Raw genomic sequence first — 17120 nt, forward strand, 5'->3', positions numbered from 1 at the left:
ATGTCCCAGATCTCCAACTCTTCCAGCTTGCACAAAGGGATGTGTTTCAAGTATTTGTCATAGAAGTCTCAATATAATAATGTTACTTGAGCTCCTGTATCGAGTAAAGCTTTGGTGTAGATTCCCTCCACTTGTAACGAGACTATTGGAGAAGGTCCTACCAGCCTCTTTGACACACTTCTGGCTTGGGCATCCACAGGCTGAGTCATAAACAGTCTCCTTTGTGGTAATGGAACTCGTTCCTCTGTGGGTTTTGGCGTATTTTCTGCTGGTGACGCCATGTTCAGCCATGATGATGGAGTTCGCTCCACCATTTGTCTTGGTGTACTTTTCACTGGGGATTCAATTGTCTGCACTCTGATTTCATTGATGGCGACAGAATTCTTTTTTTCTTTCTCTGAGGAGAGGATGCATTGATCAATCAGGGTTACCTCTTCCTCCTGGAAACAGGCAGGTATATCTTCTTGCCACTCCATCAGCACCTACACATAATAATAAATACATGTAAAAGAAATACACAAATAAAAATCATAAATAAAAAAAAATATAATAAATGAATATTTGGTAATAATAAACTCCTAAACTTAACCCCTAACCTAACCCTTAAAAAAAAAAATACAATAACAATAATAATAAAATAATAATAAATAACTAAACACCCTAACACAAAATAAATACATTATTATTAATAATAATAATACATATATTATTATTGTTATTATTAGTATTATTATATTATTTTTATTATTATTTATAATATTTTTTTCAGGTTTGGGTGTCTATTATTAGTTTTATATATTTAGTTATAGTTTTGTGTATTTACTTCACATTTATTTATTCATATATTATTACTATTTTTTTTTTTTTTTTTTACTTTTTTTCATTTGAGTAGAAAATTGCACAAAAAATGCGCACAAAAACGCGCATTAAATGGCACGTTTCCATTCATCTCGAAGGAAATAAAAATGTGCCAAAACCAATTCGAGCTACAAGTAAAGCTCCAGAACTTTTGGGTTTAGGCGACTTGGAGTAGAGATGTGAACCCTCTCTGTAGAGAATAATTGATTTCTTTTCCTCCTCCAGCGTTTTGGAGTTTTGAGCTTCAAGCTACAAAACCCTGAGGTGTGAATGAGGTCTTACAGGCTCTGGGCCCTTCTGCTCAGGGGCGGGGGGTCTCTACTCCACTAAGGTGTGATTGGGGACTTACAGGCTCTGGGGCTCCCTACTCCACTGAGGTGTGGATGGGGCCCTAGGGTTTTTAATTTTTTGGGGGGTATTTTGTTGCCTTTTTTCATATTTCCAGGTGTGCACTTGTTGCTAAACATTTTTTGCCACATTGCTCTGCAGTAACTAGGGTGCACCCACCAAAAGTCCATTAGGAGAGGGGGGGGGGGAAGTAGGACCACGCATCTGCCTTTCCTTTACTTCCCCCATTCCCGTCATAGACCTGCAAACTGGCTATGAAGAGTTGGTGGAATTTATTGAACATACCATATAAGACTTGATTTAAGGGGAAGATCTCGGTGATGTCATACAGGAAGAGAGTCTGCTGAAGACCTGTTGTAACGGGAATATTTGAATGATATCAGACAGGAGGAGAGTGAGTTGACCAGAGAAGGAGAGGGAGGTCCATATACCACTGAAAGGTCCCATCAACTGATCTATCCCATCACACACAATCACTGTACTCCTTACACTGTATATAATGTATAATGATCTGCTTTTATCTTCCGCTTTCATAGGTTACTGTAAAAAGCCAACCCTTGGAAATGTGTCCAATTTCTATGTAAACAAGAAGCAATATAATAAGGGAGAACGGATCACAGTACAATGTCTACCTGGATATTCTCCAACATCTAAATCCATGACATGTGACAGCCCCGACTCTTCCCAGGAGTGGACTCCTCCCAATATTACCTGTATAAGTGAGTACAACAACACAGGACACTTCCGTCATGGACACGGTGTGAGAACTGAACTATGTACACTATAGTCTATAGTCAGAACAAATGGACTTCCCTAAAGTCATATAAAGCCTACATTTTTAATTTCATTAAATGAAAATGTACAATTATCCTGCTGGTCAGGGAGGGCCTACCTACTGCTATAGCTACTGGTCTCTGAGCCTGAATCCTGACCGTGGCACACCTATTGGCCATTCTCCAGTGTGATTCCTGGTCCAGCACACACAATGGTCTTTCCCCAATGACATTGCATCACCAGTAGGGTTGAGCGGACACCTAGATGTCCGTGTTCGACGGGTTCGGCCGAACTTTAAAAAAAAGTCCGGGTCCGTGTCCCGGACTTTTACCGAACTTTTTCCGGACACCGAACCCCATTGAAGTCAATGGGGACCCGAACTTTAAGGCACTAAAATGGCTCTAAAACACCAAAGGAAAGGGCTAGAGTGCTGCAAATGGCAGCAAAACGTAATTAAGAGCATGGCAAGTGCTCTGCAAACAAATGTGGATAGGGAAATAACTTAAAACAACAAAAAAAAACAGAAAAATAAAACAATGTTCTTCTTCATCTCTGAAGGACGAGGCCCATATGGAGTAGGAGGGAGGTTGAGGTGGTGGTGGATGTGGCGGTGACATAGGCGTGCGCACAGGGTGTGCTGGGTGTGCCTGGGCACACCCTAATCACCTAGGGCACATAGCATTGCCAGTGAGGAGATGGGAAAGATCTCCCTCGGACCTGCTCTGCTCTATTTCTCTTTGCCTACAGGTACATGGCCCCGATACATTACTCTCCCTGCTGGCAAACACATGCATGTGTATTTCAACTTTGGGGTGCACACCTTAATGCAATAGGCTGCGCACACCTATGGGCGGTGTAGGTGGAAGCGGCGGTGGAGGAGGACCAGGGCCGGATTAAGAGCATCATGGGCTTGGTGCTGAGGATTTTGAAGGGCCTTAAGGGCCGTGCCTTGCCATGCACCCAGAGGAGGAAGGGTGCAGCCATGCATGCCTAATTCAACATGGGATGCTGTCTCTGAAGCCCATAAACACATCCATGCATCGGCAACTGTCCCTCCTTGTCCGGCCTTCGCGCTGTGTGGGGAGGTTCTGAGGGTGCTGCCTGGGGAAGCGAGCATAGAAGCCAGACTTCTGTGTTTACAAGTGACAGAAGAGCGGTAACAGTGAATATGGCCAACCCGGGGCCTATATAAAAGGTAGAGGCCTGGAGCTGCAGCTCCAATAGCCCCTACGTTAATCTGGCCCTGAGGAGGAGGACGAGGTAGCCAACACTGCTTCTTTTCACAAATTTTAAATGAGGGTACACCCCAAAAGAGTGAGAAAGAGCAAAAATGGAACAATGGGTGGGTAAGGTCGGTATCCATTGCTATTCTGCATAAGGTATGGAAAAGTCCCGTGGGATCCATGCCTGGTTCATTTTAATGAACGTGAGCTTGTCCACATTGTCTCTGGACAGGCGGCTGCGCTTGTCTGTTATAACGCCCCCAGCCGTGCTAAATACCCGTTCAGATAATACACTGGCTGCAGGGCACGCCAGCACCTCCAAGGCGTAAAGGGCAAGCTCAGGCCATGTGCCCAATTTGGAGACCCAGAAGTTGAAGGGGGCAGACCCCTCATTCACTACATGTAGGCGTGTGCACACATACTGCTCCACCATGTTGGTAAAATGCTGCCTCCTGCTAAGACGTTCCATCTGAGCTGCTGGTGCTGCTGTTTGTTGTGGCGTGCTGACAAAGCTTTTCCACATTTCGGCCATGCTAACCCTGCCTTCTGAGGTGCTGGCGGTGCCCTGGTTGCGTTGGCGACCTCCTCCTCCTCCTCCTCCTCTGCCTTGTGCTTCCACTGCGGCCCCGCTGTCAGATGGGAATGCCAGCAGCATGGCGTCTACCAGCGTGCGCTTGTACTCGCGCATCTTGCGATCGCGATCCAGTGAGTGAATTAAGGACGGTACGTTGTCCTTGTAACGGGGATCCAGCAGCGTGGCCACCCAGTAATCAGCACAAGTTAGAATGTGGGCAACTCGGCGGTCGTTGTGGAGACACTGCAGCATGTAATCGCTCATGTGTGCCAGGCTGCACAGAAGCAACGAAAGGCTGTCCTCTGTGGGAGGTGTATCGTCCGTGTCCTCTGTATCCCCCCAGCCACGCATCAGTGATGGCCATGAGCTGGCCTGGGTGCCACCCTGCTGTGAACATGGTTCCATCTCCTCCTCCAGCTCCTCCTCCTCCTCATCCTCCAGAACTGTGCCCCTGCTGGACAATTGTGTCCCTGGCGTTTGTGTGTGCAGGAACCCACCCTCGGAGCCCCTTGCGAATGACTGCCCTGAAAGCCTTGGAAATGTTACCTCTTCATCCTCCTCCTCCTCCTCATCCTGTGCCACATCCTCTTCCATCATCGCCCGAATTGTTTTTTCAAGGAGGCATAGAAGTGGGATAGTTAAGCTGAGAACGGCGTCATTGCCACTGGCCATGTTGGTGGAGTACTCAAAACAGCGCAACAAGGCACACAGGTCTCGCATGGAGGCCCAGTTATTGGTGGTGAAGTGGTGCTGTTCCGCAGAGCGACTCACGCGTGCGTGCTGCAGCTGAAACTCCACTATGGCCTGCTGCTGCTCGCACAGTCTTTCCAGCATGTGCAAGGTGGAGTTCCAACTTGTGGGCACGTCACATATGAGGCGGTGAGCGGGAAGGCCGAAGTTACGCTGCAGATCTGCCAGGAGAGCAGCAGCAGGGTGAGAACGCCGAAAGTGCGCACAAACGGCCCGCACTTTCTGCAGCAGCTCTGACATATCGGGGTAGTTTTTAAGGAACCTCTGCACCGCCAAATTCAGCACATGCGCCAGGCAAGGGATGTGCGTCAAACCGGCTAGGCCCAGAGCTGCTATGAGATTTCGCCCGTTATCGCACACCACCAGGCCGGGCTTGAGGCTCGCTGGCAGCAACCACTCATTTGTCTGCTGTTCCATGCTCCTCCACAACTCCTGCGCGGTGTGTGGTTTGTCCCCCAAACAGGCAAGTTGTAAAACTGCCTGCTGTCGTTGACCCCTGGCCGTGCTGAAGTTGGTGGTGAAGGTGTTACGCTGTCCGGATGAGGAGGCGGTAGAGGATGAGGAAGCGGAGTAGGAGGAGTTAGGAACAGGAGGCAAACTGAAGCGCCCTGCAATCCTCGGTGGTGGAAGGACATGCGCAAAATTGCTATCCGCCTCAGGCCCATCCGCCACTGCATTTACCCAGTGTGCCGTTAGGGAGATATAACGCCCCTGACCGTGCTTACTGGTCCACGTATCGGTAGTTAGGTGGACCTTGGCACAGATGGCGTTGCGCAGTGCACACCTGATTTTTTCCCCCACTTGGTTGTGCAGGGAAGGGATGGCTTGCCTGGAAAAGTAGTGGCGGCTGGGCACGACGTACTGTGGGACAGCCACCGACATAAGGTTTTTAAAACTGTGCGTCTCCACCAGACGGAATGACAGCATTTCAAAGGCCAATAATTTTGAAATGCTGGCATTCAGGGCCAGGGATCACGGGTGGGTAGGGGGGTACTTCCTCTTCCTCTCAAGTGTTTGGGAGATGGAAAGCTGAACGCTTCCACGGGACATTGTGGAGATGGTTGTTGGTGACCCAGGTGGTGGTGTTGCTGACAGATCGTCTGTTTGCGGGGTGGCAGGTGCCGGTATCACTACAGATGTGGCTGGAGCGGCCGAGACTGCAGCAGAAGAGGAAGCAGGATGAGCCAGAGACGTTTCTTGGTTTTGAAGGTGTCTACTCCACTGCAGCTCGTGCTTTGCACTTAGATGCCTGATCATGCAGGTTGTGCTCAGGTTGAGAAGGTTTATGCCTCGCTTCAAGCTCTGATTGCACAGGGTGCAAACCACTCGTGTCCTGTCATCAGCACATTTTCTAAAGAACTTCCACGCTAGAGAACTCCTTTGAGCTGACTTTGGTGCGCTCGTTCCCTTGCTGCGTTGGGCAGTAGCGGGCGTAGTGTCTAGGGCACGGCCGCTCCGCTTCTGCACCCTGCTCCCTCTTCTGCTGTGCTGGTGGCTCTGTGCGACCACCGCCTCTTCCTCCAAACTACTCAGGTCACCTGCATGACGTTCATTCCATGTGGGGTCGAGGACCTCATCGTCCTCCACATCATCTTCCACCCAGTCTTCACCCCTGCCCTCCTTGTCGGTCTCCACAATGCTGAACGCCGCAGCAGTTGGCACCTGCGTTTCGTCATCATCGGTGACGTGCTGCGATGATCCTTGCATGTACTCATCTTGAGAAATAAGTGGTTGGGCATCGCTGCACTCAATCTCTTCCACTTCTGGGGCAGGGCTAGGTGGATGGCCCTGGGAAACCCTGCTGACAGAGTCATCAAAAAGAAGAAGAGACTGCTGTATGGCTTGGGGCTCAGACTGCTTGCCTGATTTGCAAGGGGGTGAGGTGAAAGACGGTTGGACATCGGCTGCAGGTGCCAACTGTGACCTTTCTGCAGTAGACTGGGTGGGAGACAATGTGAAGGAACTGGAGGCACTGTCAGCAGCAAACCAATCTACTATCGCCTCCACTTGTTCTGGCCTCATCACTTCTAGGGGCGTATGATGCCCTACCAAATACTGATGCAGGTTCTGTCGCCTACTCACACTTGAGGAAGGTGTTTCACTTGTGCGTGTAGCTGGCACAGATCGACCATGTCCTCTCCTTGCAACAGGAGCTCTACCAGCAGCACCACGACCCAGGCCACGGCCCTTATTTGACGGTCTCCTCATATTTCTGTAATTTAAGATCTTGCCCTAGAAAGGTTTTTATTGAATAGCGGAATAGGAAATATGATCCAAAAAAGTGTATGTATCTCACATGTACACCACCACACTAGGCCCCAATTACTATTGTTTGTACCCCTAAAAGGATGGTTGAGCAGTAGGAGCAGGAGTATGGAACAGGCAGCACCCTCAAATCTTCAGAAGTATGAGATGAACCCCAAAAACTTGGAAAGGTGGATCTCACACGTACCGACACAGACTATCACGCAATTTAATTGATCCCCAAAGGTTTTAATTGAATAGCGGAATAGAAAATATGATCAAAAAGAAAGTGTATGTATCTCGCACGTACACCACCACACTAGGCCCCAATTACTATTGTTTGTACCCCTAAAAGGATGGTTGAGGAGTAGGAGGAGGAGTATGGAACAGGCAGCACCCTCAAATCTTCAGAAGTATGAGATGAACACCAAAAACTTGGAAAGGTGGATCTCACACGTACCGACACAGACTATCACGCAATTTAATTGATCCCCAAAGGTTTTAATTGAATAGCGGAATAGAAAATATGATCAAAAAGAAAGTGTATGTATCTCACACGTACACCACCACACTAGGCCCCAATTACTATTGTTTGTACCCCTAAAAGGATGGTTGAGCAGTAGGAGCAGGAGTATGGAACAGGCAGCACCCTCAAATCTTCAGAAGTATGAGATGAACCCCAAAAACTTGGAAAGGTGGATCTCACACGTACCGACACAGACTATCACGCAATTTAATTGATCCCCAAAGGTTTTAATTGAATAGCGGAATAGAAAATATGATCAAAAAGAAAGTGTATGTATCTCACACGTACACCACCACACTAGGCCCCAATTACTATTGTTTGTACCCCTAAAAGGATGGTTGAGCAGTAGGAGCAGGAGTATGGAACAGGCAGCACCCTCAAATCTTCAGAAGTATGAGATGAACCCCAAAAACTTGGAAAGGTGGATCTCACACGTACCGACACAGACTATCACGCAATTTAATTGATCCCCAAAGGTTTTAATTGAATAGCGGAATAGAAAATATGATCAAAAAGAAAGTGTATGTATCTCGCACGTACACCACCACACTAGGCCCCAATTACTATTGTTTGTACCCCTAAAAGGATGGTTGAGCAGTAGGAGGAGGAGTATGGAACAGGCAGCACCCTCAAATCTTCAGAAGTATGAGATGAACCCCAAAAACTTGGAAAGGTGGATCTCACACGTACCGACACAGACTATCACGCAATTTAATTGATCCCCAAAGGATTTAATTGAATAGCGGAATAGAAAATATGATCAAAAAGAAAGTGTATGTATCTCACACGTACACCACCACACTAGGCCCCAATTACTATTGTTTGTACCCCTAAAAGGATGGTTGAGCAGTAGGAGCAGGAGTATGGAACAGGCAGCACCCTCAAATCTTCAGAAGTATGAGATGAACCCCAAAAACTTGGAAAGGTGGATCTCACACGTACCGACACAGACTATCACGCAATTTAATTGATCCCCAAAGGTTTTAATTGAATAGCGGAATAGAAAATATGATCAAAAAGAAAGTGTATGTATCTCACACGTACACCACCACACTAGGCCCCAATTACTATTGTTTGTACCCCTAAAAGGATGGTTGAGCAGTAGGAGCAGGAGTATGGAACAGGCAGCACCCTCAAATCTTCAGAAGTATGAGATGAACCCCAAAAACTTGGAAAGGTGGATCTCACACGTACCGACACAGACTATCACGCAATTTAATTGATCCCCAAAGGTTTTAATTGAATAGCGGAATAGAAAATATGATCAAAAAGAAAGTGTATGTATCTCGCACGTACACCACCACACTAGGCCCCAATTACTATTGTTTGTACCCCTAAAAGGATGGTTGAGCAGTAGGAGGAGGAGTATGGAACAGGCAGCACCCTCAAATCTTCAGAAGTATGAGATGAACCCCAAAAACTTGGAAAGGTGGATCTCACACGTACCGACACAGACTATCACGCAATTTAATTGATCCCCAAAGGATTTAATTGAATAGCGGAATAGAAAATATGATCAAAAAGAAAGTGTATGTATCTCACACGTACACCACCACACTAGGCCCCAATTACTATTGTTTGTACCCCTAAAAGGATGGTTGAGCAGTAGGAGCAGGAGTATGGAACAGGCAGCACCCTCAAATCTTCAGAAGTATGAGATGAACCCCAAAAACTTGGAAAGGTGGATCTCACACGTACCGACACAGACTATCACGCAATTTAATTGATCCCCAAAGGTTTTAATTGAATAGCGGAATAGAAAATATGATCAAAAAGAAAGTGTATGTATCTCACACGTACACCACCACACTAGGCCCCAATTACTATTGTTTGTACCCCTAAAAGGATGGTTGAGCAGTAGGAGCAGGAGTATGGAACAGGCAGCACCCTCAAATCTTCAGAAGTATGAGATGAACCCCAAAAACTTGGAAAGGTGGATCTCACACGTACCGACACAGACTATCACGCAATTTAATTGATCCCCAAAGGATTTAATTGAATAGCGGAATAGAAAATATGATCAAAAAGAAAGTGTATGTATCTCACACGTACACCACCACACTAGGCCCCAATTACTATTGTTTGTACCCCTAAAAGGATGGTTGAGCAGTAGGAGCAGGAGTATGGAACAGGCAGCACCCTCAAATCTTCAGAAGTATGAGATGAACCCCAAAAACTTGGAAAGGTGGATCTCACACGTACCGACACAGACTATCACGCAATTTAATTGATCCCCAAAGGTTTTAATTGAATAGCGGAATAGAAAATATGATCAAAAAGAAAGTGTATGTATCTCGCACGTACACCACCACACTAGGCCCCAATTACTATTGTTTGTACCCCTAAAAGGATGGTTGAGGAGTAGGAGGAGGAGTATGGAACAGGCAGCACCCTCAAATCTTCAGAAGTATGAGATGAACCCCAAAAACTTGGAAAGGTGGATCTCACACGTACCGACACAGACTATCACGCAATTTAATTGATCCCCAAAGGATTTAATTGAATAGCGGAATAGAAAATATGATCAAAAAGAAAGTGTATGTATCTCACACGTACACCACCACACTAGGCCCCAATTACTATTGTTTGTACCCCTAAAAGGATGGTTGAGCAGTAGGAGCAGGAGTATGGAACAGGCAGCACCCTCAAATCTTCAGAAGTATGAGATGAACCCCAAAAACTTGGAAAGGTGGATCTCACACGTACCGACACAGACTATCACGCAATTTAATTGATTTAAAGGATTTTGTTCACTGCACCCCAAAAAGATTTTGTTCACTGCACCCCAAAAAGGACGTTGTTCACTGCACCCCAAAAAGATTGTGTTCACTGCAGCTCACACACAAAAAAATGGATGTGGATCACTGACACCTGCCTATCTCCTATCCCACACCACACAGCAATATCGATTGTAGTTTGTAGAACACAGTTTCCCTAAAATTCAGCAGCAGCAGCCTCTCCCTAACAGGATTGAGAAGAGATCGTAGATCAGGATTGAGTGCAGAGTCACCCCACACAGCAATATCGATTGTAGTTTGTAGAAGACACTGACCCTATAATTCAGCAGACTCTATCCCTAAAATGCCTACAACTCGCCCTGCCTAAACACTCCGACCTGTCCCTCAATCCTATCCGGACACAAATGGTTTTTTCCTGCCTGTCTTTCCCTAATCAGCAGCCAGCACGTTGATGTGTGCTCTGTCCCTGATCTAAGCAGCATAATGACGCCGCTGCGACTGCCTCGAACTTATAAAGACTTGGTCACATGCTTCAGACGGCCAATCACAGCTACTGAGACATTTGCAGGCATGGCTGGGATGGCTTAAGGCACACCAGTTAAACGATTGTTGATTGGCTGTTGAAAGCCCGCCATGAAAAGAGCGCCAAAGCATGCAAAACCCGGAAATAAAACGACCGAACACGGATTTTTACCCTAACATACAGTAAAGTGTCCGTGTCCGTGTTCGGGTACAAAAAATCCAATTATTCGGTACGAACACGAATAATACAGTCCGTGTTCGCTCAACACTAATCACCAGAACACAAATTTGTCTTTCCCCAGTGAGATCCCTCCTCCAGCACACAACTTGGTCTTTTCTCAGTGAGATCCCACCTCGAGCACACACATTGGTCTTTTTCCAGTGAGATCCCACCTCGAGCACACACATTGGTCTTTCCCCAGTGAGATTCCCCCTCAAGCACACACATTGGTCTTTCCCCAGTGAGATCCCACCTCCAGCACACACCTTGGTCTTTTCTCAGTGAGATCCCACCGCGAGCACCCACATTGGTCTTTTCCCAGTGAGATTCCACCTCAAGCACACACATCAGTCTTTAGCCAGTGAGATTCCACCTCCAGCACACACATTGGTCTTTCCCCAGTGAGATCCCACCTCCAGCACACACATTGGTCTTTCCCCAATGAGATTGCATCTCCAGAAAACAAATTTGTCTTTCCCCAGTGAGATCCCACCTCCAGCACACACCTTGGTCTTTTCTCAGTGAGATCCCACCTCGAGCACACACATTGGTCTTTCCCCAGTGAGATCCCACCTCGAGCACACACATTGGTCTTTAGCCAGTGAGATCCCACCTCCAGCACACCTTGGTCTTTTCTCAGTGAGATCCCACCTCGAACACACACATTGGTCTTTCCCCAGTGAGATCCCACCTCCAGCACACACATTGATCTTTAGCCAGTGAGATTCCACCTTCAGCAAGCACATTAATCCTTGGCCAGTGAGATTCCACCCCCAGCACGCACATTGATCCTTAGCCAGTGAGATCCCACCTCCAGCACACACATTGGTCTTTAGCCAGTGAGATCCCACCTCCAACTCCTGCACACACAATGGTCTTTCCCAATAGAGATCCCAGAGAGATCCCATCTTCGTCATACACATTGTTCTTTCCCCAGCAAGATTCCACCTCCAGTACACACATTGGTCTTTCCCCAGTGAGATCCCATCTCCACAACATACATTGGTCTTTCCACACTGAGATCACATCTCCAGCACACACATCGGCCTTTGTCCAGTAAGCTCCCACCTCCAGAGTACACATTGGTCTTTCTCCAGTAATATCCCACCTCCAGAATTCACAGAGAGGTATTTCCCCCTGTGACACCTCACTGTGTAGACAGTGTAGTACCCACAATGCAACGCATAAATGACATATTGAACAGTGTCCATGTCTTTCTATAGACCTTGCACACTAAGCCTGCACACAAAGTCTAGAGGTTCAGCAGCAACCCCCTTCTCTGCAGAAGGAACTTTTCTCATTGCTTTTCATTGAAGGGTTTTTTGCTTCCTGTTTGCTCACCTTACCATTTGGAATGAGCTGAGCGTTCCGTCCAAATTTAAGTTTGAACCAGACATTCGCTCTTCAGATGATTCATGAACTTTATGGATGTTCGGTGGATACTCTGCTGGTGAATTACCCATAATGTTATGCAAAGTCATCATTGGCCAAAATCTTGCACCTGACCTCCAGTAGCCAGTGATGGTATGGAGTTAAGTTGGTGATCTCTAAGGTGCTCTCTCAGCAGCCCTTTGTCATGATGTGGGAGTTTAGTGAAAGTAAGGGACAGCTGACATTGATTTTAGGGTAAAAGTGTTGCATAGTGTACTGTGCTATTAGTGCTTTCTGCTTACAACACCAGCAGGGGTGTAACTACAGGGGTTGCAATTGCAACCAGGCCTCATGCTCCAGGGGGCTTGTGTGGCTCCCCTGTACACCTGGATAGGAGGGGCGGTTAGGGCAGCATGCAGAGAAATCAATGTCCTCCTTGTTCCTCCTGTAGCTGCAGGAGGAAAATGGAAGAGATTGGTTCCTCTGTATGCTGTCCCCGCCATTCCTCTTATCCAGTTCACTTGTTTTCTGTGTTCTCTGGGCCCCTGTGTGCCTCCCCACTGTGCTCCCTTCCCTCTCCTGCCGGCTGCTGCAGGGGATGTGTCACAATGGAGAACCAGGAATCGGTCGGTAAATATGTAATTTACCAGCTCCTTCCTTTTCTGAATGGACAGAGTCATAGTCAGTGACATTGTAAAAAAATAAAATAATAAAATAAAATGATAAAAAATAATACAATTAAAATACCAAAAAATAAAAACTACTGACACCAGTGGATGAACTTCCAGGATCGCAAAGGTCCCACCTGCAACCAGGCCCTGGCATTCCACCACCGTGGGGAGGCCCCAAGATGGCAGGAAGGGGGCCCACTGCAGAACTTGTGAAAGGGTCCCGCTGCGGGACCGTAATAAAGGGCCCCGCAACAAGAGTAAAGGGCCCCAGGATTAGTGGGAATAGCCCCAGGATTCAAGGGAAGTGACCCTGCCAGGGGTCTGGGGGGCCCTTCATGGTTTCTTGCACCGGGGCCCTGAAGGTTCTAGTTATGCCTCTGAACACCAGTACTATATCCTTCCTATGTTTTATGAATTTAATAACGGAATTTGCTCCCATAGTCTTTTTAGGGGTTTGCAGCAAAGTTTGGGTTTACCAGGTTTTCAGCATGGCTCACAAAATAGTTCCTGAATCAAACCCAGACCTCTTCAATCATCACTACTCTTCATATCATACCCTAAACCAGCCTTTCTCAACCCATCCAACACAAAGAAACCCTTAAAATAACTTTCCGGTCTCAGGGAACCCCTGCTAAAAATTTCTATACTCATGATACATTGTGTGTGATGATCAGTGAGAAGAATGCTCCTTACACTTGTGGACATTGAGAAGATGTACCCCCCTACAGATAGCTAAAAAGATGAATGGTGTTAGTAGAAGCTTATCTGAGTGGCAGAGATTGTTCGTTACTCAAGGAACCCCTAGCAACCTCTGGAGGAACCCTGGTTGAGATACCCTGCCTAAGAGTGACTTCACTGAAAAAACCCCCAGAGCTTGGGCAAGTTAAATCGTGACAAGAAAACTAGGAAAAAAACTGGGGGAAACACTCAGTCTAATGAAGAAAAAATTCAAAGATCTATGATTCCTGATGGATATATAAATAAATAAATGTACACTTCAATAACCTGTCACAGGAGGGGGCTGATCATGGGTCCCCACAATATATGGACCCCTCCATAATCTGCTCTATACTGATGGCTTCCTGATGAATGTTTTAGTAATTGTCTTCATAGAATACTGCAGACAGATCACAGGAACTTCCCATAATGAGGAGGTCAGACCATGGTTTATATACCACTGAAAGGTCCCATCAGCTGATCCATCCCATAATGAGGAGGTCAGACCATGGTTTATATACCACTGAAAGGTCCCATCAACTGATCCATCCCATAATGAGGAGGTCAGACCATGGTCCATATACCACTGAAAGGTCCCATCGGCTGATCCATCCCATAATGAGGAGGTCAGACCATGGTCCATATACCACTGAAAGGTCCCATCAGCTGATCCATCCCATAATGAGGAGGTCAGACCATGGTCCATATACCACTGAAAGGTCCCATCGGCTGATCCATCCCATAATGAGGAGGTCAGACCATGGTCCATATACCACTGAAAGGTTCCATCGGCTGATCCATCCCATAATGAGGAGGTCAGACCATGGTCCATATACCACTGAAAGGTCCCATCAACTGATCCATCCCATAATGAGGAGGTCAGACCATGGTCCATATACCACTGAAAGGTCCCATCAACTGATCCATCCCATCACACACAATCACTTTACTCCTCACACTGTATATAATGTATAATGATCTGCTTTTATCTTCTTATTCCACAGCTCAGTGTAAAAAGCCCTCCATAGACAATGTGGAAAGTCTCTTTATGGGCAAGGAGTATTATAATAAGGAAGACATCATGACAATAGATTGCAAGAAGGGATATTATCCGACATCTGGCTCAATTAGATGTTACAACCCCCACACCTCTCAAGAGTGGATTCCTTCCAATGTTACCTGTATAGGTGAGTAGAAGAACACCTGACACATCCATCATATACATAGTATGAGAACTGAACTCTGTACAGTAAATTCCGAACAAAGGTACATATCCTTTCTTAAAGTCGTACTAAATCCTAACTTCATTCAAGAAAGTCAATTGTGTGTAGTCAGTTTCCTTGAATGTTTGCATTGTTACTTGGTGGATGATCCCACAGCCGCTGCACCCCACTCCTGTTTACAGGTGTCTTCCTTAGGTAGCCAATCTTAACCACTTAAGCCCCAGAAGATTTTACCCCCTTCCTGACCAGGGGGTTTTTTGCAATTTTTTACTGCGTGACTTTAACGGACAATTGCGCGGTCGTGCGATGCTGTAAACAAAAACAAACAAATTCAAAACGAATTTGACGTCCTTTTTTTCCCACAAACAGAGCTTTCTTTTGGTGGTATTTGATCACCTGTGCGATTTTTTTTGATCATGCGCTATAAACAAAATTAGAGCGTAAATTTTGCAAAAATAACAATATTTTTCAAATTTTTTTATATGAAATTCCCCCCCCCCCCCCCCAAAAAAAATGTAAAAATCAAATTTTTTTGAAATTTTCGACCAATTTGTTTTATGCTACATATGTTTGGTAAAAAAAAACGCAAAAAGCGTATTTTGATTGGTTTGCGCAAAAGTTATCGCGTTTACTAACAAAGGGAAAGATTTTTGTCATTTTTGGTGTGTTTTTTTTTTACCGAGTAGTGGCGGCGATCTGCGATTTTTTTTGCGGGACTGCGACATTGCGGCGGACAGATCGGACCCTTGACTGACATTTTTGACACTTTTGGGGTCACCAGTGACATTACTGCAGTAATCAGTGCTATAAATATGCACTGTTACTGTAAAAATGACACTGGCAGGGAAGGGGTTAACTGTATTGGAGAGGGAGGGGTTAAGTGTGTCCTAGGGGCGTGCTTCTAACTGTGATGGGACATGGCTACTACTGTAAAAACAGAGATCAACGGTCCTACATAGTAGAACCGTCTGATCTCCATTTTTACACAGGGGAGAATGACAGGCGGCTTGTTTACATAAGCCACCTGCCTTTCTCCCGCTCTACCGACGATCGCCGAGTGACCGGCGGACATCGGGTCCGCCGGTCACACGCACTGACTCCTTAGTGAACGAGCCGGGGCGGGCGCGCGCTCGCCCGCTATTGGCTCACAAGCCGGTCACAGGCTAGTGACGTATATATACGTCACTTTGCCTGGCCGGGGCTGACCACCGCAGTATATGTACTTGCGGCGGTCGGCAAGCAGTTAAAGAGACACCTGTGCATATGCTCTCCTGGCCAGTGAGATCCCACCCCCAGCACACACATTGCCTTTTCCAAAGTGAGATCCCACCCCCAACACACAGATATATTTTTCCCTATTGGGATCCCACCTCCAGCACACATATTGGCTTTTACCCAGGGAGATCCCACCCCAAGCATACAAAAAAGTATTTCCCCAGAGAGATCCCACCTCCCGCACACACACATTGGCCTTTTCCCAGTGAGGTCCCACAACTAGCACACATTTCCCAGTGACATCCCACCCCCAGCACACAGGTCTTTCCCCAGTGAGATCCCACCTTCCTCAAACACATGGGCTTTTCCCCAGTAGGATCCCACCCACAGCACACAGATAAGTCTTTCCCTAGTGAGATCCCACCCCCAGCACACACATTGATCTTTCCCCTAGTGAGATCCCACCCCCAGCACACACATTGATCTTTCCTCTAGTGAGATCCCACCCCCAGCACACACATTGATCTTTCCCCTAATGAGATCCCACTTCCAGCACACACATTGGCTTGTTCCCAGCAGGATCTCACAACTAGCACACACATTTCACAGTGAAATTCCAGACCTATGGCACACATATAAGTCTTTCCCCAGTGAGATCCCACCTCCAGCACACACATTGGCTTTTTCCCAGTGAAATCCCACACCCAGCATACAGATATGTCTTTTCCCCAGTGGGATCCCACCTCCAGCACACAGATATATCTTTCCCTAGTGAGATCCCACCTCCAGCACACACATTGATCTTTCCCCAGTGAGGTCCCACCTCCAGCACACACATTGGCTTTTTCCCAATGAGATCCCATTCCCACCTTCAGCGCACACATTGGTCTTTCCCCAGCAAGATCCCACCTCCAGTACACACATTGGCTTTTCCCCAGTAACATTCTACCTGCAGCACACAAATAGGTCTTTCTCCAGTGAGATTCCCCCTCGAGCACACACATTGGCTTTTCCCCAATGAGATCCCACCTCCAGCACACAGATAAGTCTTTCCCCCGTGAGATCCCACCTCCAGCACACAGATAAGTCTTTCCCCCGTGAGATCCCACCTCCAGCACACAGATAAGTCTTTCCCCAGTGAAATCC

General features: G+C 46.8%; 1 protein-coding gene across 1 annotated transcript in view; it reads left to right on the plus strand.

Annotated features, from left to right (window-relative positions):
- Positions 1–17120, plus strand: part of LOC309550452 (uncharacterized protein) — a gene marked incomplete at its 5' end in the record, with an annotated part of 141680 nt that overhangs the window by 38826 nt on the left and 85734 nt on the right. Inside the window, 2 exons of the mRNA XM_082250828.1 lie at positions 1743–1925; positions 14541–14723. Coding sequence (XP_082106954.1) covers positions 1743–1925; positions 14541–14723 — 366 coding nt within the window. The remainder of the gene's footprint in view (positions 1–1742; positions 1926–14540; positions 14724–17120) is intronic.

The sequence above is a fragment of the Pelophylax lessonae genome, assembly GCF_965119305.1.
Source record: "Pelophylax lessonae genome assembly, chromosome: 1".
NCBI classification, from domain to species: domain Eukaryota; kingdom Metazoa; phylum Chordata; class Amphibia; order Anura; family Ranidae; genus Pelophylax; species Pelophylax lessonae.